Raw genomic sequence first — 25,736 nt, 5'->3', positions numbered from 1 at the left:
TGTGCATCAAGTCAAGCCATCTCAGATCATCAGATATTTCTAGTGCTATTGTTCTAACAAGATCTTGTACTCCAAAGACACCCACCCTAAGTAGGAGTGTTTTGCATGACCCCACAGCCGAGAACCCAATGAGCCACCTGTGGCCTGAGCTTCCAGAGAGTCCCATGCCACCGCCTCTGTTGAACTCTACATCCCTGGTCAATGCTTTTAGCTACACGCCCGTTCCTTCAGACCCACCCAAGAAAAAGGACGTGAAACCTTCTGCAGACCATCAGAATGAGTTGAATGCCCCTCCAGTTTTCGGAAATGGGCCTTTACAGGAACAACTAAGACAAATGGCTGAACTGTTGATGGTTGCTTCAGGAAAGATGGTTGTTCCTGCTGCAGCACCAGAGAATCACCAAAATGTTTCAGTGGGCACTTCTCCAGTATCAACGCGCAGTGTTTGTGTGTGGAGCACACCAGTTCAGCGAATGGAGCGCAGTGTTAATACTTCAGGAACAATGGAGATTTGCAAACAGGCTGATGTTTCTGATGCTAGCACTTCAACAGACTCCCTTTTATGGAAGTAAGTTAGTTCAGTAGATAAGTATGAATCATTTGTCTTTCTGTTGATGTGATCTACATTGTCTCTGTTTTGAAGTTTGTCTCCTGGAAATCTGGAGCATCTGTCTAGAACTGAATTGGAGCAGAGGTTGACCTCTACGCTCATCATGGTGGAGGTTCTTACCCAACAGCTCACTTCTTCTCGGGCTCATAATCCAAGCAAAGATGCTTCTCCATCTGATCTCAGAGAAAAGCTCATCCAGACAGACCACACTGAGCTCAGACAGGTGAGAACCCGTTGCATGAAGATCTGGTCACTTTCATTCATATATTAATATAAATGGTTAGGACTTTTGCACAAGTTCCATGTGTAGGTTTGACAAATTTTCAGTTAACCGTGCTGACCAGAAGAAACCTGATTGGTGTGAAAGTCAGTTCTGTGTAAGCTGTACTTTTATACATTACTATGCTTTTGATGAGATAAAGGATCTTTTTTTCCACAAAATTTGGCTGTTACTTCAGTGTTTACAGTAGGCCTGGGTAATATTGTTTATCTAAAAAAATCACTTTATGTGTACATAGTCCGCTGTTTGAAAGCACAATGCTGTAGGAAGTTTATTTTTTCAGAATATTCTTATGTTTAACTAGTCAGAAATGCTGAGTTGGAATTTGGACCAAAGAAATTTTGTGCTGCTTATTTGTCAGAATGGGACATACAGAGATTTATATGGGACTGCCCTGGAGAGAATTCAGTGTCTTGAGTACGATCAGGAGATTCTTCACAGTCTGTATAACAGCATTCAAGCAATGAGGGTTGGACTGGTGAGTTGCTCTCTAATACTCAAGTGTTTTTTGCATTTTTGAAAATTCTGATATATATTTAATTTATCTATAGATCTCATTTAAGTCAAGCACAGAGGATGCCATCCTCAAGATGAAACAGATTGGAGATACTGTTAATGTCGATCAGGAAACTTTATCTAGACAGGTAAGTGACTATTTTTAATTGTACAAATTAGTTCTAATTATCAATGTGACGCAAGATCTTACCAGTCGCATCTCATAATATGTCTGTGTTGTGTAGGCCAGTCAGATGAAGTCTCTTTATGGGAGGTATAAGGTAACACTTCAAAGAATGGAGGAGAAGATGAAAGACATGAGGAAGCGTATGGATGCGGCACTAGAGGAGAAGGAAGCTGTGAGAGAAGATTTGATTAGTTTGCTATAACTCCGAAACCCAGATATTTATGTATTTAAAAGCTGTTTATCTGAGATATTTACTTATCTTGTTCTTTGTGTGTAGGCCTTCAGCGTAACCCAGCAGTTGAGGGACCATCACATTTCCCAGGTGGCTGAACTAGAGGACACAATTGGGTCTCACCAGGAACTAATGTCAGCACTCAAACTGGCCTACCCACCACTGGTCTGCTTGTATTTCTTTACCTCCATATTTATGGAATTAAAACAGCTTAACAGTGACCAAAGACAGTCTGAAAGTAGGGCTGTGCAATATGACAATATATATTCAGGGTTCATACGGTCATGAAAAACCTGGAAAATTCATAGAATTTTGACATGGCATTTTCCAGGCCTGAAAAAGTTTTGGAAAAACAGAAAACCCACAAAGTTTTGGAAAAAGTCATGAAAAACCGATATCTGTATACTTGAATATAGGTTACTTATTTTGATTTCTATTTTGTCCTAGGCCAATCACATACTGTATATTAATAGTGCGATGTAAGCATTATCTAAATCACATTTTACATAGATATAAATTATAAACTAAATAGATTGTTGCATGTTTTACGATATGCTGTAATACATTTAACATGCATTGCTTTTCTTTTACCATGCATATGTAGACATTGCATGAAACATTAGGTCATGAAAATTTACTTAAAGTCTTGGGAAAAGTCATGGAATTTTAATAGTAAAAATGTGTATGAACCCTGTATGTTTTATGAACAAAATACAAAGTCTAAAATTTTATATTATGCTCTATTGTTTATGGTATATGGTAATTTAGTTCCATATTTTATATGAGTGTAATATTACATGCCATTACAGGTTGCAGACAGGAATATTAATAAGCGCATTGTGAGAAAGTTGACCTTACAATGTTGACCTTTTTTTTTACTTTTCTCTTGAACCTGTAATATAAGTTTTTAAAAAATGTTTTATATTTTATTAGTTTATTTTTTATGTTTTTTTTAATCAAATATTTACTCTGACGTTTTAAAGTTGGATATTTTTTTTTCCACATATAAATAGGTAAATTTCTGAGGTAAACGCTTTAAAATGTAAAATTAGTCCTTTACATGTGGTTCTATATATATATATATATATATATATATATATAAATTAAATTAATTGGATTTACAGAAAAATGGCATTAAATCTGGATCATGATATGAGGTGACTTGTGTTGTGAAATGAGCTTTTTGTCGGCATGCCTAATCTGTATTCTGAGTGGGAATTTTGTGACATTTCCTAGGTTGAACTGAGCAAGTCATATACAGAATCCATCAGTGCAGCAAATGTCCATTCGAAAAGGATGCAAGAGGATAACAAAAATTGTTTTTAAAGAGGTAACACTTCATATTAAGCCCATCAGTGTTGTACTGCATTTACAGACTGAAATGAAAGTAGTGTGCGAAGAGTCAATGATTTAACTAATTACCCCTTTCATCTGTGGAAAGCTGAAAAAGGCTCAGGAACTGGTTCGAAGGATAAGCCCAGTGCTTCACCATCTTCATCAGAGAACCACGACTGCCATGGAGCAGAGCAAGCAGCATCTGGAAATAAGAGACCAAGCCCTGAAAGAAAGAAACATGGTAAGAAATTTACCACTGAAGTCAAATACATTCTGTTATTTTATTTATTCATGTATAGAACAATGCATGTCAAATTACAAAAAGGAACCCAGAGAATGTCTGAAGCCGTATGATTAGTAGATTCAGAATCGGTCAAGTGGTTTCCTATCCATCGGACCAATAGTATGATCCCTTGGTTTGAAATTGACTGGGACCAGTGACTTTATTTGAATTGGGCTTCATCAGTCACATCTGAACATTCCAGCCCTTTCTCTGTATCTCCACAAACTTGATGAATTAGTCATTTAAAACCATGTCTCTGACAGCATGCTATGCTATCTGTGAATTATGAAATCAATCCTATTTGTTTTTCTTAAAGATTGACTGTTCACTGTCCATTGTGGAACATACATTACTACTTACTATACACTTTTTATACAACAAATACACTTATTTAACAACACGCTTTACATTGCCAATTTGCACATAACAGTCTGCACATACAACATTGTATATAAAAATATACCTGTACATATATTTGGTCAATTTGTATATTTGGATTTACTACTTCTATTCTACTAAATTCTGTCATCATAGTGAACCCTAATATACTAATAAAAGTTTCTTTGTCAGAAACCATGTAACAAAAATCTGAACTAACTGTTCAACAAAAACATTAATGCTAATATAGCACTGACCAATTATAAAGATAAGTTGCATGTTAAAAAAATTTTCAATAACATTAAGTGGTTTTTAAACTGGGTTTGCAAATATTTGTAATTGGAGTTTCAGACTACAACTAAATTGATGTGTGAACATTTTATTTTTCTCTAAAGTTCTCAGTAAAATGCTTATCCTATTTAGATCTAAAATATATTCACAGTATAATCTTCATCTAGAAACGTTAGTCATTTAGTTTAAGTGCAAGTCTCTCTTTTTTATTTGCTGTTTCCATTAATCCCCAGATGGAAAATGAACTAGAGCACATGAAGTCAAGCTTGCTAGATGCCAGTCAACAGATTTCAGACTTGAACATGCAGCAGACCATCATGACTTCAGGTGTGACACTGATTTACTTTTGACCCTGTGTAGTGAAAGGTGAGCATCTGCTTGACTTTGCTGTGTGTTTGTTTAGAGATGTTAGTGCTGAGAGAGCAGCTGAATCAGGCAGAAGATGAGCGCTTTCTGCTGCAGAGGAGAAGCCACTGAGCTCTCAGCCACAAGTCACGTCCACATTGGCCTCTTACGCCTTCCTGGAACAAACCCTCGCTTCTGAGACCAGCAAGTATGTTAGCAAAAATCCACCTTTGGAATATGGCATTTGAATGTATAATGATTGTATAATGCTAAGGCACTTTTAGTTTTACATGAGCCAGTCACGCCGCTTCCTTTAGGGACTTCAAATCTAACCAGAATCCTATTCTGGCTATTCCAAACGATTTTTAATTTTTATTCAGATTTTTTTCTATTTATCCTGCTGTACATCATTACAACTTTTAACGTTTCTTTGCATTTGTTGAATATTTTTGTTAATTAAAAAGCCAGATTACAAAGAAGCAATTATGAAAACACACATATTACCTAAAACAATGCATTTCATTTTCCAAATAAAAGGAGAGCATCACATTTTTTATTTGTTTATAACATCAAGAAAATGTTAAGAATAAAAATAACAGCTGAGGTCAAAATTATTAGCTCTTGTTAAATAATAATTCTTTTTCAAATATTTTCCATGTACTGTTTAAGAGAGAGAAGATTTTTCTCAACACATTTTAAACATAATAGTTTTAATAACTGATTTGTTTTGTCACTGCAGTGCCATTACTTTGCAAGACACTAGTATTCAGCTTAAAGCATTAAGCAAGCTTTAAATCAATAATGCTTCGTTAGTTTGCAACCTAGATCACTTTCATCTACAACCCGTGGATGTGGAACACAAGCCGCGATCCTTCACTCATAATGGAATGTACTGTAATAATGGTGGTATACATCATGTCCGCCCCCTTTTATTGTGAAACCGCCAGCACAATGGACAAGTAGCACAATGTGTCCATGACAACGTGAGGTTTTGCTTTCAGGAGAAATGCAGCAGTTTGTCCCCCTTGCCTGTACAGGATGTCTGCATCTTAATGTCATAAATAAGTAAAACGTTGTTAATTCACTGAAATATGGTTTTGTAGGTCTTAAATCATTTTAAACAGGTCTTAATTTTCCTTTGTCGAATTGTTCCTGTTCCTTTGGTTTCACACCAGACATGAAGCACTGCATTAAATTCCATTGTTGCACGTTATGTTTTTAAAATATGTAATGTATTTTACCACCGTATTTTCAATGGATTTTCTGTGCTGAGCTGCCTGCTCCTCACAGCACTTGCATTTAAATTACCTTTTCATCTCATTTTACACTTGAGCAAATAAATTATTAAGTCTATTTAAAGGATTTTAAATTATGTTGCAAAATGATCAATGCTGCCAAAATGAACCACATAAAATTGAAATAGTCACTATAAATACAACAATACAACAATTGGTGGAGCTCCAGTTTAGACTCATAACCATTAACCTTATTATTTATTTCACCCAAACCTATTTGCTATCGTCATCCCCTTACACATTCGCTCTTCATTGGATCACAAATTAAGAAGTTTTAGATTAAATTTCTAGGGCTCTCTGACTGTTGACAGAAATGGGCACATGATATTCAGAAGTACAGAAAATGAACATGATTTTCATGGGTCTTAGAATTTCTGGAATATCATTGCATTTAAAAAGTCCATTATTCCAGAAGTCAGGGAATTTTTTATATATAGATTTTTTATTTTTAAGTCATGAATTATCAGCTACTGTTTTGTTGTGATTTTAAATTTTAGTTTCCATTTAGGGACATTTTATTTTTCAAAATTATTTTTTTATTATTTTTTCTTTTTTTTTTTTCAACACTTAGTCAAATGCAGTCACCAAACTGTACCTGTTAATTAAGGCTTACATGTCTGGTCATAATATACATTTAGGAGCTTTGGCTTTAAAAGCAGACTGGGTGTTAAAAATTAAACAACAAAAACTAGTGTAATGTTTGTAAAAGTACCATCAAGCTATCAAATATGTCAGAGGGACTAATTTGTAGCCATGCAAACACTTGGCATCTCTTTTTATTTAAATTAATTTATTTATTTATTTTTATTATTGTTATTCTCATAGTGGCCTATCAAAGTCCTGCAAAATAACATTCAACTAAAACCATTTTAATGTCATGCATGAACAAAGACCTGTGTTTTTTTTTTTTTATATTATTATTGTATGTCATGGAAATTCAGCTATATAGTCATGGAATTTGATATATGGCTTGGTAGGAACTCAAAACATTCCATGTGACATGCTGTGTGATTCAGCTGTAGTTATACAATGAAGAATACTTGGATCACATAGTTTCAGTGTGTAATATTAGCTAACAGTGATATGGTCACCAAATGGGTGAACTTCTAACTTGTAATTTTCTTCTCTAGGTTGCAGCAGTCAGTGTGTGATGCACAGCTAGCTACAGAGAGAGTGAACTGGTATATCTTCATATTTAAATGCTAGCACAATATAATTGATTTGTTTAAAAAAATTTAACAAAAATAAATGTTAAAAATATAAATGCTTTCGGCAGTCTTGAAGAAGCGCTGGAAACCTCTAGGAAACAGCTAGAGGAATTTGAGGAAGCACTGTTGCAGAGAGAAATCTTGATTAAAGAGCTCCAAACTGAAGCTGAGATTCACCGCCGTCAGCTCAGTCAGATGGATCAGCTTCAGACTGAACTCTCCAGTGCCAAAGAAATGAGTGAAGTGAGGAGTTATTTATTTAGATATTACCTTCATTAGTTTAGCTCTATAATACTTTCAATTCAGTTCTGCTTACAATAAAAGAAATATGAGTTGTTCTGACAGTTCTTGCAGGCAGAAGAACGAACTGGCACGTGAACAAATGGAAGAAAGTGAGCGACTGCTGCGATGCCATTTACAGGGCCTTAGAGAGAGAAACCTGGAGTGTGAAGACCTCAAACTTGCACTGGAGCAGCTGCGGTAAACAGCATATTCCTGTCTAACCACTGGTACTTTTTAATGCGGTTATCTCAGAATTAATGGAAGCTTCTTTTGATGCCATCACTCCTCTAAGGCTTGAGAAAGAGTCTCGACAGGAAGAGCTGGACACCACACGGGACAAAGCTCGCAGGATGTTGCTGGAACAGGGAGAGCAGATGGCTCAGGCGTGTAATGATGTCATGCTCCTAACCACAGAGTTTGCAATCTCTCAAACATCCTGAAGGAATCCCTAATCTCCAAGGTCTCTATTTTCAACTTTTACCTACTTTAAATGACTCAGACTTTTCCAGGTTAAATAGAGATGTGGCTACACCCACGTTAACAAGTGCCAAAGGATAGAAGTTTAAGTCCTGCATCAATTTGTGTAAAAGAATTAGAAAATGTGCGTGCAGAGTGTAAGTTCTATTTGTTTATTAAAAGTGTAGGAGCCATACATTGTATATTGGCGATTGGCCACAAGATGTCAGTACCAGACTATATAACTGTGGCTTCACTGCATGGAGGAAGGAGAGCGTTGGTAGGAAGCACACAAGCTGCATCCCAAGTGGCACACTATACACTATGTACTTATGCACTTACACATCAACAGCATAGTATATGACTGTAGTGTCATCTCAAATGGAACACTAATGTTTTTTTACTAAAGCGTAAATTCAACCCGTTTCCCTGATGACGTTTGCCAAATTAGTGAAATGAATTGAACAAACTACCAAATAATACCTGCGTGAGTATTACCCGCATTCTCCATCCGGAGGCGCTATAATCACTCTCATAGGAGAATTTCACTTTCACAATCCAAAATAAAGTTATCCAACATGTGCGCTCGATAGCTCCACCCCTTCTGCTACTTGAACAAAGCAGCGGTTTGTTGAGTGCGTGAAGTGTCCATCATTACACACTTCATTTTACCAGGTTGAATGAGTGCATCATCTGGGTAATTAAAGTGCACTTATTATTTTTAGAGTTTTCAGTGTAAATGCACTACTTACATACTAGAAAATGGCGTAAAATAGTGCATAAGTATGCGATTTGGGACGCACCTACAGTTTTTGACCGTAACTTAAGGTAACAGAGAAGTGTGATATGGATGAAGGAATTCTGTTTATTGGAAAATAAAGACGTTTTTATTTGCATCGATTTTGCCTATACGGGCTCTTACTTTTATGCGTTAAAACTTGCTCACTCTGCCAACAATAGCTGCAACGGAACGCCACTACAAAAGGTTATTTCACCAGAAAATGAAAAAATTACCCTGATTGTGCGCTAAAGAACTTTGTTCATCAAATAAAGATGTTTTTGACCCTGTTTCTGGAAATTTAGCTTCCTGTAGAGTTTAACTCCAACACTTATCAAACACAACTAAACCAACTTAGTGGGGTCTGAAGAAGCACTTGGTAATTAAAAACAGGCGTGTTTGATCAAGGTTGCAGCTGACCTCTGCAGGTAGGGAAATCTCCGGTAGCAGGCTTTTGGCTCTCGTGTTCTTCTAGATCATAGGTTTCATTCTCGATTCCTGGAGGGTCGACCATTGATCTTGATGTTGTCTAAGAGCTCTCTCATCTTCCGTAGACTGCAACAGTCCTGAGATGTTCACATACAGAAAAGGAATCGTAAATTGTCAAATGTTCCATGATACTTTTTCAATCGTAATATCACAAAGCTCCCAAGTACAAATGTCTTCCGCGTTAGATTACTACGGGCATTACAACACTTGATTGTCGTGTTGTTGACTCTAATGGCAATACATCATATTGCCTGTGATAAACGTGCACCCTGACCATTTTGGTGCACAAAAATTGCACTTGGTGCTTTGTATGATTATAATTGACTCGTTGACGTCACATGGTTGACAATGTTTTTTGTTACTTTTCTGTACTTTGAAATCTTGGGATCCCTTGCAGTCTATGGAGTGTGAGAGATCATCTAAAATATCTTCATTTGTGAATATATTTTCTCTACATAGCGGAGTAATTCTAGTAAGTCTAGATTACAAAGTCGAGTTTTACCATTTTTTTTTAATCTATTCAGCCAATCTTCTGGGTCTAGCATGAGCCTTTTATCTCAGTTTAACATAAATCATTGAACTGGATTAGACCAGCAATTGGCAACTTCAGTCCTGGGGTCCGTTCTTCGTACGTGGGTTACTCAATGAGCTGGATTTGAATATTGACCTATTTGACATGATCCAGGATCGTTTAGTTCTTCAAAACTCATCTGAAATGTGTTGTCATAGCAACAGTTCTGATAGATCAAACCTGCTAGGGAGCAGGCTCATTTCATATAAACAGGATTAGATTGGGTCAGTTCAAGCAAAGATAATACTGAAAGTATGTACCGAATTCTGATATTTAAATAGAAAATAGTAAATATAGATTTTTTACTTGTATATTACATGCATAATCTTCGCCTTTTTTTTTTTCACAATTAAGGATAATAATTTACGCAGTCATGCACGTGTTGTGACTGCTAATATGCCAGTGATTTGATGCTTCAAAAAGTTGCAGACACCTTTACCAATATCAAAATGCTTTTTTGATGCAAAATTAATTTATACAGTTATTCCTTGCGTCGATTACTTGAGTAGGCCTAGGCTACTATAATAAGTCTTCTCTAATGTAGAACTAAATAACGTTACCCTTGACATGCATTGAATTACATGATAATACTCTTGACACATGAGTTTAAAGCCTGCAGCCCAAACAACATGTGGAAAGTTATTGCGTATCATATTTTAACATTATTTTATTTAACATTTATCATATTATATTCAGTATCAACCTTAACTGCTAATTTTGATGTAATTTTGCTCACATGGATAATTGAATATTAATCAGATGATGTCATTTACGCTGCTGTGCCGTCAGGCAAACGTTGCATTGCTGATCATGATTTCGAGGATCTGTCCTTCACAACACACGCAGCGATCTCAGACCAGTTCATCCAGACATTTTAATCTGATTGTGAACTTGTTTGAAGAACCAAATTAGCCAGAGATCAGTTATCAAGATTTAAAAGATCCAGGATCTGCCAAATCATCTTAGATCATTTAAGTGAGGTATGAAGAAACAGACCGCTGGAGTGCCACTCTCCTGTAGATTTTAGCTTCAACCCTAAACATCAAACACACCTGCTTGTAGCTAGTAATCTTATGGACACTGATTTGCATGTTCAGGTGTGTTTGATTAGTGTTGGGGCAAAACTCAGCAGGACAGTGGACCTCCATGACCGAAAGTTGCCCATTCCCTGGATTAGGCCATTAGCATCTCACTCAAATTTCAAAAACCAGTTTCTGTAAATTTCCCATTTAAAGCATGACTCTTCCGTAGTTACACACTTATGTTCTATATTATTAATCCAAACAAAATATATATCCTAGTGTTTGTCAAAATAGTAAAATATAATGTAATGTGCAGTAACTTAAGTAACTTTTAGGAATCTTTAAATTTTGGCCTAAATTTCACTCAGTGGCCTTTGTTGGTAAAGCAGCTCACAAAAACCTCTTCATTTTATGATATGGTTTTAAATTTGTTACACACTTCTTTAGACCTCAAGCTTTCTATTTCATAGAGTTTTAGGGTGAATCAAATTTGAACTTTGTATGTGTCTTAATTAAATCTTTTTTTATATTTTATATAGACATGTATTGCATATAGCTTTTTTGTTATTTCAATATTTAAACTGTAGGACTCCTGTACAAAAACATCAGTCTCTTTTTTTATTTTTTTTATTTATTATGCAGCTTTTACTACCAATAGCTTTCTGTGAATCCTATTTTATTTACAGAAAATGTGCAATTAATAATCTATTTTAAAATATTAGCTTTTTAGGGCTTTGCCTCGCTTCTGTGCTGGTTAGATGTAAAAGTATTATAAAAAAAACATGACCTTTTGTTATATAATTTACTGCTGTAAAATTTAATGACTTTTTAAAAATTACTATAAAAGTTATACAAAAATAACTGTTCACACAACATTTGTTTTTGTCTGAATTAACATTATATTGCTGTCTTTCACTGGTCAGGAGTCAAAGTCCTCTGAAAACACTCTGCAATCTCATCGACATCCCTCCAGCTCTTTTGTGGATTCTATTATGGTGGCCATGATGAAGACTCAAGAACCTGAAACGGAGACTCCAGATGATTTAGGTGTGTTATATTTCATACTTTGTGTCTTTTTTTTGATTATCTTATTAACGATTATCAGTCTAGCTGCTACTGTAAACAAATGCAAACTAATTAACAGATTAAAAATGCGGTTTATCTTGTGCAGTAATCACAAACATAATAGCTGTGTGAATGCTTTTGTCAGTCAAAAGTACTCTTAAGACCTATGAATGTGTATTCAGGTACATGGTAGACAAAACTATTTCTATGTCAATATTGTGTATATAAAAAGGTTGAAGCACTTGTCAATTCAATTCACCTTTATTTGTATAGCGCTTTTACAATGTAGATTGTGTCAAAGCAGCTTCACATAAAGGTCATAGTAAATTGAAACAGTGTAGTTCAGTTTGTAGTGTTTAAGTTCAGTTCAGTTTAGCTCAGTTCAGTGTGGTTTTAAAAATCACTACTGAGAGTCCAAACACTGAAGAGCAAATCCATCGATGCGTAGCTCTACAGATCCCAAACCATGCAAGCTAGAGGCAACAGCGGAGAGGGAAAAAAAACTTCACTAATTGGCGAAAGTGAAGAAAAAAAACCTTGAGAGAAACCAGACTCAGTTGGGCACAACCATTTTAATTTCTCCGCTGGCCAAATGTCTTTCCATCAAGAGAAAATTGAATTTGTATATTATTATAACTGTTCAACTCGTTTTTGTTTTCTGATGTTTTGCAGAGGAGAGGGAAGTGCTACAAGACTGTATTGGCAGTGAAACCAGTGCTTTTACCCGAATACCGCAAACTACACACACTGAAGTGAAAGGTATGTTCAGTACTGGCTAATAATGCATTTAGATATCACATATTTTTTTTTGTCTACTGCTAGCTCTTACAGTTAAACTAAGACTGTGTTGCTGTTAGGGGTGCTGCAGTACTCTGTGTAATATTGAAGCATTCGGTATGACCTCCACACTTCATCATTCATATGCAGTTTTTGGTTTTGAATTAATTATTACAATTGTATTTTTCATTTCACCACATTCCTTTAATTCCTCTCTGAGCTGGCTCTGTTCATGTCAGAATCCATGTCCATACGCTGAAACAATGCTCCCGTGAGTAAATGTCTCATCAGTGAGCACCAAAGTAGGAGACACTTTCACGTGAATGAAAATGAAAGTGATGTAAGCCGCATGTCAGAGTGTGAGAGCACATGGGACTCGCCAGGAATCTGACAAGAGCCTTATCTGAAGATTTGAATGAAAGTTACGATGCACAAATAAAGTCCACTTCTCAACGCACGATAAGACAGTTATGATCCAATAATGGGCTATATAGCACAGCTAGTGTTATTCAGCCAAATTCAGGAAATTGTGTTGTCTATAATTTTGTCTCTGTGTTGCATATTAAAGTTAAGACATCTTATTCCTGCTATCTGTGTTTTTAATATTAATCAAACAACCCAAAATCACTCTGCTCCCAGTAATGTTAACATTGAATTTATAAAGTGAAATTTCATATAATATTCAGTGTTATACTTTCATTAAATTTTTAAATTAAATATTTGATCAGATCAGTTGATACCGAACCGTAGCGAAACAGTGACCTAAAACCAAACTGTGAGAAGTCAGTGTTGTTGCATCTCTATATAATGTAATGTGTGTATTTATATAGCGCATTTGTTGTGCATGACAATACACCCAAAGCGCTTCACAATCATAAGGGGGCTCTCTCCACACCACCACCAGTATAGTTGATATACAGTCAAAATGATTAGCCCTCTTGTTCAATTTGTATCCTTTTCAAAATATTTCCCAAGTGCTGTCTAAGAGAGAGAAGATTTATTTTCAACACATTTCTAAACGATAGTAGATTACTAACTCATTTAATAACAACTTTATTTGTCTTTGTCATGATGACAGTACATGCTATTTCACTTGTTATTTTGCAAGATACTAGCATTCAGCTTAAAGTGCGAATTTATTATAATTTTTTAAGGCTAAATTATGCTAATTACATAGGCTAGGCAACACTGGTTCTATAGACAATCGTAAAATCTATAGGCCTCAGCTGTTTATGTAGTTAAAAAACGTTTAGCTTTTTTAGCACTAATCTTTTTTTTTTTTTTTTTTTTTTTAAACCATCCTATTTATTAAGTACACGTCATGTTTGAGAGATGACTTGAGCTTTGTGACATTGTATTAGAAGCAGCCATCACAGGGGCTTTAACACACTTTTGTAATTCCATCCAAAAATTCTAACTCAGACCATGCAATCTTTTTCAGTCTTTGGGTTTACTCCCTGAATAATAGTGTATGAGCAAAATTAATATGCAAGTGTTCTCATGTGTTCTCAGAGATGAGACGGAGCCATATGTTGGCTGTTGTCTGATTTGGGTGAGGCTATCTCAGATCTTCAGTTCAACTTGGACCAACTGAGAGTTCAGAAGGACACAAGCAGCAGACTCTGAAGCAGACCATGTGAGTCTCAACCTCGTCTACTCCTTGATTAAGGCGAACAGGAGAGACACTGGGGTTTAATGAGTTTTGTATAATATGTTGTTTGCCTTAAATGCATAAGTGTATTATTTATTCATTTTCTTTTCGGCTTAGTCCCTTTATTAAGTGTATATTATTCATTCATTTTCTTTTCGGCTCAGTCCCTTTATTATCGCCCACTTATCCAGCATATGTTTTATGCAGCGGATGCCCTTCCAGCTGCAACCCTCACTGGGGAAACACCCGTACACACCATTCACACACATACACTACGGTCATTTTAACTTACCCAATTCACCTGTACTGCAGTCTTTGGACTTGTGGCGGAAACCGGAGCACCCGGAGGAAACCCATGTGAACATGGGGGGAAAATGCAAACACCACACAGAACTGCCAACTGACCCAGCCACGGCATAAACTAGAGACCTTCTTGCTGTGAGGCGATAGCACTACTACTGCGTCAGCCCTAAGTGTATATCATTAATTAATAGTAATAATATACAGCGAGTAAAATAAGTATTGAACGCATCATGTTTTGTCCTGGTAATTGTATTTTTAAATGAGCTGTTTGACATAACCCAAACATACAAATAAACTGGAAAACAGGAGAAAAGAAAGTTATAGTATGTAATAACAATGGATGGTCTCAAGATGCCTCTTGTATGGAGAAGTGGGTCAGTGCATTGCAAAAGTGTCCCCTCCCCCGAGACTTCTAAAACCTTGAGCTTTCTTTTGGTCTCTTCTATGAACTCTCATCTTTAGTTCTTATTTTCTATTGGGTTCAAGTCCGGTATTGTCTTGGCTGAAATGTCCACCCTGGTTTCATCATGATCCCGGTAGTATAGGGACTGAAGCAGTTAATATTAATCTACACCAGAGATGAGCAAGTAGAGCCCGCGGGCAAAAGTTGGCCCACTGTAGCCTTTTGAATGACTTTATCACAGAGATTTCTGTCATTTCTAATTTGATGTAAACTTTTTTTTGTTGGTTTGTTTTATTACTGAGCTACAAAAAAGCAAACTGAAATGAAATGTTTTAAATTAATCCGATTTTTAAAAAATGTTCAGTAAATAATGTCACTCAATGGATAGAGGACTATGCGGAAGACATCGGTGAGCAAATCAAGGCAAAAACTAGTGTAACTACATTCTGTTACAAATTAGATGTTTTTGTATTTACTATAATAAGTTCATTATTAAATGTAAAAATAGGCTGTACTAGTTAATATAAAGCAATGATTTCTAGTTATTTTTAAATATTATTAAATAAATTAGGAAATTACCCATGGCAACTATATTTACCATTTGACCCACTAGCCTCAATCAAGTTTGGTTTTTGGCCCTTCATAAGAAAAATTTGGGCACTCCTGATCTACACTGACGAGGGGCAGAGTTGCTTTCTAACTACTAAAAGATTTTAGCTGCTCTCTGGGCTTTTACAGTTCCCTTTCTTTAGCTTTAATACTTTTTCCATGTGTCATTCAGTTTATAACACTTTTTTTTTTTTAACAAATTAGTTTTGTTTTCTTTGAACGTATGGTTTATTTTGATTGTTACAGACATCTGGCAAAAATTTCAGGTAAACAGCACCTTAAAATTTGTTTTCTGAGAAAAAGGGTGACATGTTCAATTGGTTATTTTACCCAGTCTATATATAAATGTTGTATGTTTTTTTTCTTCTGTGCAACACATAAAAAGAATTGTTTTTGGAGAACCACTATTAACCAACAACGTTTGTGTCCACTGAAACAATGTCTTCTTTTGTGTTTCACTAGAAGAGTAATAAAAATTGCAAGTGATCAAAAGGTGGCCTTTTTTCTAATAAGTGTTTCTTATGTAATGTCAAATGTGGCACAAGTCAAAATGACATGAGTTTAAGTTTAAATCATAGCTGAACTGGTCATACCTGAACATCAAAATGCTACATCTCTGTTGTGTTTCTCAGAACTTTGGATTTTGCTTCCTCATATTTGGTGCCAAGTTTTGGTGCCTCTGTCTGCATTGATTTTTATAGAATTTGTTTATTAATTAAATAATTGGCTTAACTGTTAATGGTTGATTTATGTATTGGCAGAGGGAGCTGTGTGAAAATTGCTCATTTTTACTTTCTATTAAGCAGGAATATTTATAGTTTTTTGCTGTTAATAAAATTAATTTATTAATATTTAAATATTTGATGGTGAACATGCCTGTAAATGCAGCAGAGAAAGGGGAATGCTGTCATTTTTTTACTCAAAACCCACACTTATAGGTTTTATTGGTATAATATTTATTATCAATTTAATTAAATATTTTGCTTTTATATGGGACACAATAAAGCCATTCCCAATAAACCATATATATATATATATATATATATATATAATATATATATATATATATATATATACTGAAATATTTGTGGTGTTCTGCTTTTCAGATATGGCCTGCAGGAGGCGCTACAGGAAGCATCTCAGACACACACCACAGAGGTCTCGCAGCTGCGGCAGACTGTGGATAGACTGCAGGCTCAGGTGGAGAAAGATGCTGTGGTCCTACAGCAAAAGGCTCAGGTACTATTTAAAAGCATATTCATGCATGCTTTAAAGATTTACAGTCTCAAAAGATGAATTGTATGATTACACGACCTATGTCTGTCTCTGCACTTTAAGGATGAAAGAAACCTGAGGAAACTCTGCGGTGAGATGGAGGAGATATGGAGGCGGCACACAAACACAGAGCAGAGAATAATGTATGTATTAATTGAGGGTTAATTCACAGAAAAACTGACATCATAAAATCTCTATTTTCACTTTCATAAATCATTGATGGATAAATGGTGTGGTATTGTTAGTTTTATGTAGTGTTTAGCCTGTGCTTTGGTTGTGTGAACAGGAGTTGCGTCGAGAAGTTGCTGATTTGCGTCGGCTGGTGCAGCAGACACAGGTGGAGGTTCAGGCTTTAAGGGAGGAGCTTGACCAGTCAGGCGTCAATCAGCAGCCAGTTCCAAAACCTTAGATGAAAGAATCAGACTTCTCCGAGAGGTAATGTAGTCCATCCAGATCTTTTTTCAGTGATTATTATGAGGAAATAAATTATTTATTTATTTATTTCATTTAACCCCAAACTCTGTACAACCTAGTTTGTCAGGCATTCTAAATGACTTTATTTGAACGCCATTTTGAGACTTCCAGTAAGATGGCAGCATTTCTGCTCTGAGTAATAGTTTAAATTTTTGATTTATCTAATTAAATGTCATTATAATATAAAAAGTTAGAGTGATAAATTGTATGTAGTTCCTATTTAGATTTGACACAGACTCCTTTTGGATATGTTAACAATAATGAATACTTGCACACATTTTGCTTTTAGGTTGAGAAGCTCAAAGCAAATTTAATGGAAACTGAGGAAAATCGTGCTAAGGTCTTGGAGAGGGCGAAACGACATGTAAGTCTTATCTGCTTCATTGTTGTTTATAGCATTGTATAATTGCAGAGATTTATTGATATTCTATTGCATATGATATAGCAGTAGAGAATAGAACTAAATATAGAAATAATTCAGTAAATGCTTTTATGATTCACGTTTAAGTTTGATCAGACAAAATTTAACATGTACTTTAAGTACAATAGTCTGCATTTAATGTTAATATTCTATCAATGTCATTTGGATTTCTGAATTATTGTATTGTGCTTCTGTAGCAAAGGGTCCATGCCATGAACCAGAGTAAAATGGAGCGAGAACTACATTTGCTTGACGATATGATTGAAACCGTCAGACAGGTCAGAGGAAAAATCAAAATCATATACTGTACATATTTGAAAAAAATATCATTAACACCATTTACTTTTATTTATTTATCTTTTTGTATTCACAGACATTGTCCTCTGTACCCGATCTGGTCAAGAGCTCTCCTGAATTACAAAAGCTTGTAGAGTTTCTTGGATAAGTTGCTGAAAGTTAAGAAATGTGTCAGTTGAATTTTTTTTAATGTAATAGATTATCAGTAAACAGTTTAAGCTAAATAAAGTTCTTTAGGCATTGTTTCTAGAGAAGTGTTGGCCAATAAGCTGACTTTGTAAGATTTGATTTTAATGTTGAGTTAGTGTATTGACACAATCTGTTTAAAAACATCACCATCTTAATTTAAAGCTTGTACATGTGTTTTAAACTATTAGAACTAGTACCAATAACAAATAAATAAATTCCTCTAATACCGATTTAACAGAAACTCCCGACTGAATGCTTTTTGTTTGGTTTTGTTTGTTTACTCATAGTTTGAATCCTACATATAAAGGCTGATTGATGAGCAGATAGTCCAGTAATTAATCATAGTTATTGTAATCATGCCAGTGCTTGTGAAAACCTGATGATGGTTGTGATGTTTTAATCCACCCCATTCAAGCACAATGTTCAATGATGGTGTTCTTCTGCTTCACTGATACTCAATACCTCCTTCTCTACATTGGCCTGCCATTTCAAACCTACGCAGCTGACTGCTGAAATCTCCCTTCTCACAGTATTAAGACTTTTACCTTGGCTTTTTGTGTAGGATGGGTACAAATTTGTTCACACTGGTACTAATTCAATGGACAAAAATGCCATGTTAGAAAATGGCAAGTTAATCCTAGTGCAAATACTGGCAACTTCATGAGCTTGTTAAAAATGTACGCTGATATTGAGTTATGGGACAAAAAAAATGCATGTTTAAAGTGTTAATTTGGGGTATAGATCTCGCTTTGGTTCCATTGTTTTGCAATATTTGTGAAGTGTTTTAAAGATTCTAATTGAGCTTTATATGTTTTAATATGATAGTTACTGATTGTTCGGTAAAGTGACAATAGTTCAATAGTATTTTTTTGAGCACTTATTCTGACCACATATGTAAATATGTGCAGTCTAGCAACAGCAACAATGGCTTCTAATCTGTATCTCGCTGTATGAGATCATTTTATTTCTAAACCATTATTTGGTGCAAGAATTAAAATAACTTTTTTTTTTTCTTAATTCTTTAAAATGATAAAATATGTTGTGGTATATTTTAGTTTAACCAGGGGGAAAATGCTTTTTATGTCCACTTTTAGAAATAAATGACAAATTCTGTATGTTTGCTTTAGCTGAATGGTTTAATTTTTAGTATGCCATTTTCTTGCTTTAGAGCCTATTGTGGGTGTCTGTATATAGTGAATATTAAATGGAAATGGTGAATATGATTTCTCAGAAATTCATATTCTCTGAAAGATGCTGCAACAGACTTTGTGTAAAAAAAAAAAGTCAATCATTGAATTAAATAAATATAACATAATTCAATGATAAGGAAAGAAACATACTTTTACCGTAGGTGGCAATTATAAGAAAAGCATATACAAAGAACACAAACATGTTTCACGCAAATAACAAAAAATAATAATAATCAAAGACCTCGCTAAAAAGAGGTTCAATCTTTGTAAACATTTTTCACCTTGAAAAATGCACTTTGTGCTTTTTTTGTTTGTTTGTTTTGTTGTTTTTTTGCAACGTTGTAATAGAAAAGATCTGTTCATGTAAATTGAGATCTTACTCTATTAATGGAATCACAATAAGACAATTTAAATATCAGTTATTTTTCCACAACGCATTTCATGTTTGCTCAAATTTTGTCCCCAAATGTTCCTGTGCCAGCGGTTCTTGCTATGGAAAAAAAAGGTCATCCATGACCTTTGTTAGGTGGCAGACACAAACCTGTCCATATTACCCGAGTAAGCAGGATGCCTGATATAGGCTCCTGAGCTTCCTACCGCACCAGAATTATTGTATTGAACAAAAGAGCCCAGCTGTGCAGGGGAGGTTCTGCCGTACGGGTCCCCGACAGCATCACCAGCAATGGGAGACAAGCTGGAGATGGCCATCCTCCCTGCTGGCCCATAATGCTGAGTGCTGCCTTGTGGATATGAAACCTGAGTTTGTCCATGTCCTGGGCCAGAGTAGGCAAAGGCCATGTTGTTTGAGGCGCTAGAATAGCACGACAGCACCGTTCTCCCCGTTGCAGGACTGATGCTGGAAGCCCGGTCCTCCCAAACTGCAGGAACCACTTTCAGGACTGAAACTGCGACAAGACTGCTGTGGGATCATCTCTGGATTTTGACTCATCCTGCTTGGTGACCCGATGAGAGAATTGATTCTGAAGACCCTTGACTGACCCGCTGTGAAGTTTGGAGAGGAGGACTGGTAGTAGGCAGAAGGAAGCTGTTGTGCGTATGGCGGACTCACAGCCATGTTGGAGTAGACGGAGTTGGCGTAGGCTGAGCGCGCAATCTGGACCGGTGAGAAAACGGGAGATTCGTGCACGTACGATGAATATGTAGTGAAGTCGCTGCGCTTGAACCGCTTCCGACGTCGTAAGAAGCTTCCACTTTCAAACATGTCTTCGGCGTTAGGGTCAAGAGCCCAGTAGTTGCCTTTTCCGGGCCTACCGGGCTCTCGGGGGATCTTGATAAAGCAGTCATTGAGTGTCAAATTATGGCGGATGGAGTTCTGCCATTTCTTGGAGTTGTCTCGATAGAAAGGAAACCTCTCTGTGATAAACTTGTAGATCCCTCCCAGAGTGAGTTTGCGGTCAGGCGAGTTGGCGATGGCCATGGAGATCAGAGCGATGTAGCTGTACGGTGGTTTGCCTCGCTGAAGAGGCCTCTTCCTCCGACGGCCTCTTTGCGGCTCTGCTCTCTGACTGTCATTCACTGGAAGAGTGGTTTCAGAGGGAGAATCACTCTCCACTTTAACCACAGGCATGACTCTAGTTAGAATCGCTCCCAAAGGTAGCACAGCTTGGAAATCACGATAGTCTGACTGTCACTGATTCGGTTGACCGGGTTCTTTGTCAGGAGCAGCAAATGGTCTTTGCTTGCTGAATGTATTCTGGTGAAAAAGTACCAGTCATAATGCAGACCTTAAAATCCCCAAGCAGAAAGATCAGTTCCTTTGAACTTCATCTGTATCGTCAAGTGTATCCTTACACTGCAGTGTCCTTAATTCAGAGCAGTTCATGCAAAATCAAATGAACATAAAAAATGGAAGCACTCACGTAAACAGCCTTATTTGGTAGGGGTCTTCGTAATGTGGAAGAGACAAGTGAGCAGTCAATAACTGGCTGTGCTGACCAAGGAACACACTACCTGAAGAGTTATTAGCCACACCTCTTCAAGCAGGTTGTCTGTCACGAGACTGAAAGCACATGCCTCTGCAGATTTGTATATCTTTGAACACTCTCTCTCAATCGCTCACTTTTATTTAATTCAACTTTTTGTTGTAACAATTGCATTAAAACACTGATGTCTTTGAAATTAGTTTAGAAAGTGACTAAAGGTTTGCTAAAGACTACTCAAAAAAAAAAAAAACTTATTATTTAAATCAAAATTGAGTAAAATATGGCAATAATACACTGCACTCACTTTTTTTCCCATTGATGAAAAACATTTTGAATAATTTAAAGCTGTCGTCTGTTGTACTGCTTTTCCTGTTTTTGTTTATCCTGCAGATTTGTGGCTTATCATATTACTTTTACCGAATGCGCAGCTTGTTCTGTTACGAGGAGCTATTATTATTATTATTAATTTTTTGTTTGTTGTTGTTGTTCTTTAGGAACTGAACGAGCAGGTTTATTTTTGTAACAAACAAAACAGATTGGGATTCATTTTGGCTAAAGTGGAGCATTATTGAGCTCTAATAGCCCTGATTAGTGGCAACACAAACTTCTGGCCTCCGCGGGTTATTTTTTCTGCTCAATGCCGTGTCAGGCGGTTTCATCTGTGTGAGAAGATGTAAATATGTCTTTGTAAGCCACAGTCTGTGCCTCCCTCTGTTTTAACAACATGCAAATCTGGGTTACATTTTGGTGTGTGGGTATAGACAGGCCGATACCTCGGGCTGGTATCTAGTTTACATGTCGGGGAGATGTTTTTATTTAAGAGAATATAAAAAAGCAATTTCATCTACACCAAATCTATTTTAGTTCTTGAGTTGTAGCTTCGTTTAAATACTGATTCTCACAGTGAGATCTTTAAGATTAAAGCAAATCATAAAATTAGGCTCTTACAGGGATAGTCCACCCAAAAAAGAAAGATTTTAAGATTTTCTAAAAAAAAAAAAAAAAAGTACTACTTAAGCTAACCGTTGACATCAATAGCAGGATAAAAAAAACTATGTACGGCAATGGCTGCCAGTTTCACACATTCTATTTTTGCTTGCAGTTTATATTTATATTTATATTTTTATTTTAATAAAATTGTTTTTAAAATATAATTGCTACTAAGACTTTTTGTTCAGTAAACTACTAATTAGCTGCTTATTAACAGTTAGTAAGGTAGTTAGGTTTAGGTATTGGGTAGGGTTAGGGATGTAAAGTAATTCCATACGTTATAAGTGCTAATAAACAGTTAATATCTTAATAATAGGCCTGTAATAAGCCGGTAGTAAAGGGTTTGAATTGTTACATGAACTGAAGTGCTTTTTTTATTCAAGAGATTTAACAAGTTATTTATGGATGAGCTTTCCTTGTAAAGGTATGTGTTGAAGAATGTTGGAAACTTCCATAGTAATAATAATAAAAAAAAAACAATGTCAGTGGCTACCAGTTTATAGCGTTCTTCAAAATGCCTTTTTTTTAGTTAATCAACAAAAGCAGCTTGTGAGTAGATTTTTGGTTGAGCTATCCCTTTGCACTCTAGTTTATTAGGCACTTATCAGGATGCCCTTATACAGTTGAAGTCAGAATTATTAGCACCCCCTGTTTATTTTTTCCCTATTTCTGTTTAACATTTAAATGCTTAACTAGGTTAATTAGGTTAACTAGGCAGGTTAGGGTAATTAGGCAAGTTATTGTATAATGATGGTTTGTTCTGTAGACTATCGAAAAAATATAACTTAGGGGCTAATAATTTTGACCTGCTTTTGAAACTGCTTTTTTTCTAGCCAAAATAAAACAAACAAGACTTTCTCTAGAAGAAAAAAATATTATCAGACACACTGTGAACATTTCCTTGCTCTGCTAAACGTAATTTGGGTAATATTTAAAAAAGAAAAAAAATTAAACGGGGGGCTAATAATTCTGACTTCAACTGTATATTGTCTTCAGCATTTTGCTTCATGCAAGTACTTAGCAAATACTCAGACAAAAGCTCTTATGTGCAAACCTGCACTTGAGGCTGACTGAGGGGTCCTGCGCTGAGAGGTTATGCTGAAATGGGCTGTTTCTCGGACAGACGCCAAGACAATGAGCCTCTCTGTAAAGGTTAAACATCGCTTGAGCTTACAAAGAGATTCCTCACCTGTCATCCGAGGGTAATCTCTTGTGCTCGCTGGATTTATAGAGGATATTTCCTAAGGGCTGCCCACCCTTGTGCAGTTGGCAGAAAAATGCTCTACAGGTGAGTCATAAAATGTTGCTCCGCCACATCGAGGATTTTACATTTAAGTGAAAGAATTGATCTTAATTCCCTGGGTTTTATCATGCTACACTTGACGTCATTTAGAGATAATAAAAGTAATAATGTGATTTATGTTTTGACTCCCCCAGGACACAAAAAAAAACTAAAGTACAAATATTCTTAAAAGCATTCTTAATTCTACACATTAATCTGATCAAATGCAGTAGTTCTGTCTTTCGGTTTAAATAATAAAAAATTCATCACATTAACAAGACACCTACTTAAATGTTATTCAATGTAACAACAGTTTACATCCAACAATTTTTTCCCCACTATAAAAAGAGGTGGCTTTTATGTTCTTAATATTTTTTTAGGTATCGAGAACAGGTTGTAAGTATATTTGATTTTTACATCAATTTATCTAATTGTAGTGTTCTATAATAACAAGCATTCTAGCATGTTTTGACTAATTTTAAGAGTACTTATCTGAAACCTGAAAAAGGTGTGAAAAGAACATGGGCAGAATGGAAAACATTTTAGAATATCTTTGGAAATGTTTTCTTGACATTTGGGTCACATTAAGTAAATATTGTTTCTTCTGTCATTACAACAGTAGCAGAATGAAGGCTGAATATTGAAATAATTTTATTTTCATGTTTTGAACTGAATTCTGCTGAAAGATGGTGTTCACCAAACAAAACTCTAGAATTCATTACTTGAACACAAGTTATTAAATTCATTTAAAATATGGCCCAATGACATGTATATTTGATTAAGAAAGTTTAAAATGAATCTGTTTTTAAATATATGAACTGTTTCTTTTCCTACACCTTCTATATTTCTCTGCCTTTTTTCTGTTTTCTGTTTAGTTCTTCATTTGAAATAGAGTAATTGTATGTGTTTAATGTGAAATGTAGAGTATACAGACATGAAGCTTGCGATTGTATCTTCATCTATAAAAATACAGTGCCCTTAGCTTGGCCTGCCGTTACCAGTGTGAAGAATCAACCTGAATAACTACAATAATATCATCACTAATCTCTCCCTTCTTTATTTCTCTCTCTCTCTCTCTCTCTCTCTCTCTCTCTCTCTCTCTCTCTCTCTCTCTCTCTCTCTCTCTCTCTCTCTCTCTCTCTCTCTCTCTCTCTTTCTTTCAGACTTCTTTATAGAAAAGGCATTATCAGCATTTGTAATCTTAAGATGACAAATTCACATTCAAAGTAAACAATTATCATATCACAACAATTGAGAGTACTGCTGTTTATTACTTAATAATGCGTAAAGAAAAGCAAGGCTTTTACAGTGTGAAAAACAGAAGGCTGTAGTGTAATGCAGTTATGCAGTAAGCATATAGTATTTCTTTTTTTTTTTTTGATGATGATTGATTAAATTTTGATTACTAAAACACTTTTTCTAAATGGACTATAGATGAAAATCTGTGTATCGGTGTATTCTGGCATAAGCAAACAAGTAGTGGCGGTTGTGTGCAATTTTATGAATGACAGGAATTTTAATTCAGTGGAAGTCACTAATGCTTTCCTTGGAGTTTTGCGGCCACAGACTGTGGCTTCAATTACAAAGCAAACAATATAACAATACTCTTTTTGTATGTAATATGTGTATTGTTTTGTGATTAATTTTCTGCTAACTCTTTTTTTCTAATATTAATAATAATAATAATAATGAAAAACATTCGACTTTTGCGAATACAAAAGAACATTCAAAATCTTTATTCTCAAACCAAAACCTAATAAAACTTGTTTTAACAGGTCAACTGGAACAAAAATCTTTCCTGTATTTTTTTTTTAAATCTTGCAGTGATGACAGATTTTAAGAATACATTTTTTTTATGATTTCAAAAATGACTTCCTTGTTATACTCAATAATTCCTAAAGCATTTTTGTTTTTAATTTTAGAGACAAAATCCTAAATTAAAACCACATTTATTTGAACCCACACACACACACACACACGTGTATATATAATATATTAACTTGATATTTTACACCTTTACTGCAAGACTTAATGGAAAAGTTAGCCATTTAATTTGAAACATTATTTAAAACAGTAAAATAGACAGCATTTGGATTCAATGGGTTTTCTAGTCATATAAAATAAAAACCATTTAGATATTTATAAAAAAAATGAACTAAAATGAATATTTCTGTATTGATGAACAAACATTTGTCTGTTTTTTTGCAAGAAATAAATAAATAAAGGCTTTTTAGATACACATAAAGAAACCTACACTACTGGTCAAAAGTTTGGGGTCCTTTTTTTTCCCCACGTTTTTTTTTTTTAAGGAAAATTATTCTGTTTGTCAA

The 25,736-nt window shown here is 35.4% G+C and overlaps 2 protein-coding genes and 3 long non-coding RNA genes across 5 annotated transcripts; 4 read left to right on the top strand and 1 right to left on the bottom strand.

The window, feature by feature from the left end:
• The first annotated feature begins 38 nt into the window (after positions 1-38).
• Positions 39-3,130, top strand: LOC130221063 (sperm-associated antigen 5-like). The gene is made up of 7 exons (XM_056453378.1): positions 39-568; positions 644-833; positions 1,252-1,368; positions 1,442-1,534; positions 1,631-1,744; positions 1,850-1,969; positions 3,041-3,130. The coding sequence occupies exons 1-7, from the start codon at positions 129-131 to the stop codon at positions 3,128-3,130; spliced, it is 1,164 nt and encodes a 387-aa protein (XP_056309353.1). The 5' UTR covers positions 39-128.
• Positions 3,131-3,249: 119 nt separating this feature from the next.
• LOC130245700 (uncharacterized) lies at positions 3,250-4,562 on the top strand. The gene is made up of 3 exons (XR_008839355.1): positions 3,250-3,380; positions 4,325-4,418; positions 4,495-4,562. It is a non-coding gene; the product is annotated as an uncharacterized LOC130245700 (long non-coding RNA).
• A 2,744-nt stretch (positions 4,563-7,306) lies between these two features.
• Positions 7,307-13,965, top strand: LOC130245633 (uncharacterized). Its single transcript, XR_008839342.1, has 5 exons — positions 7,307-7,419; positions 7,514-7,681; positions 11,461-11,584; positions 12,275-12,361; positions 13,892-13,965. It is a non-coding gene; the product is annotated as an uncharacterized LOC130245633 (long non-coding RNA).
• On the top strand, positions 13,955-18,242 carry LOC130245570 (uncharacterized). The gene is made up of 7 exons (XR_008839340.1): positions 13,955-14,015; positions 16,452-16,584; positions 16,684-16,763; positions 16,907-17,055; positions 17,384-17,458; positions 17,713-17,793; positions 17,889-18,242. It is a non-coding gene; the product is annotated as an uncharacterized LOC130245570 (long non-coding RNA).
• A 1,277-nt stretch (positions 18,243-19,519) lies between these two features.
• Positions 19,520-21,040, bottom strand: foxe1 (forkhead box E1). Its single transcript, XM_056478224.1, is given in 2 exon segments — positions 19,520-20,025; positions 20,027-21,040. Coding segments are annotated over 2 exon segments (1,065 nt in total). The 5' UTR covers positions 20,780-21,040; the 3' UTR covers positions 19,520-19,713.
• Positions 21,041-25,736: the final 4,696 nt, after the last annotated feature.

The sequence above is a fragment of the Danio aesculapii genome, chromosome 1, assembly GCF_903798145.1.
Source record: "Danio aesculapii chromosome 1, fDanAes4.1, whole genome shotgun sequence".
Classification (NCBI taxonomy): Eukaryota; Metazoa; Chordata; class Actinopteri; order Cypriniformes; family Danionidae; genus Danio; species Danio aesculapii.
This window is presented reverse-complemented; position numbering and strand designations above follow the sequence as displayed.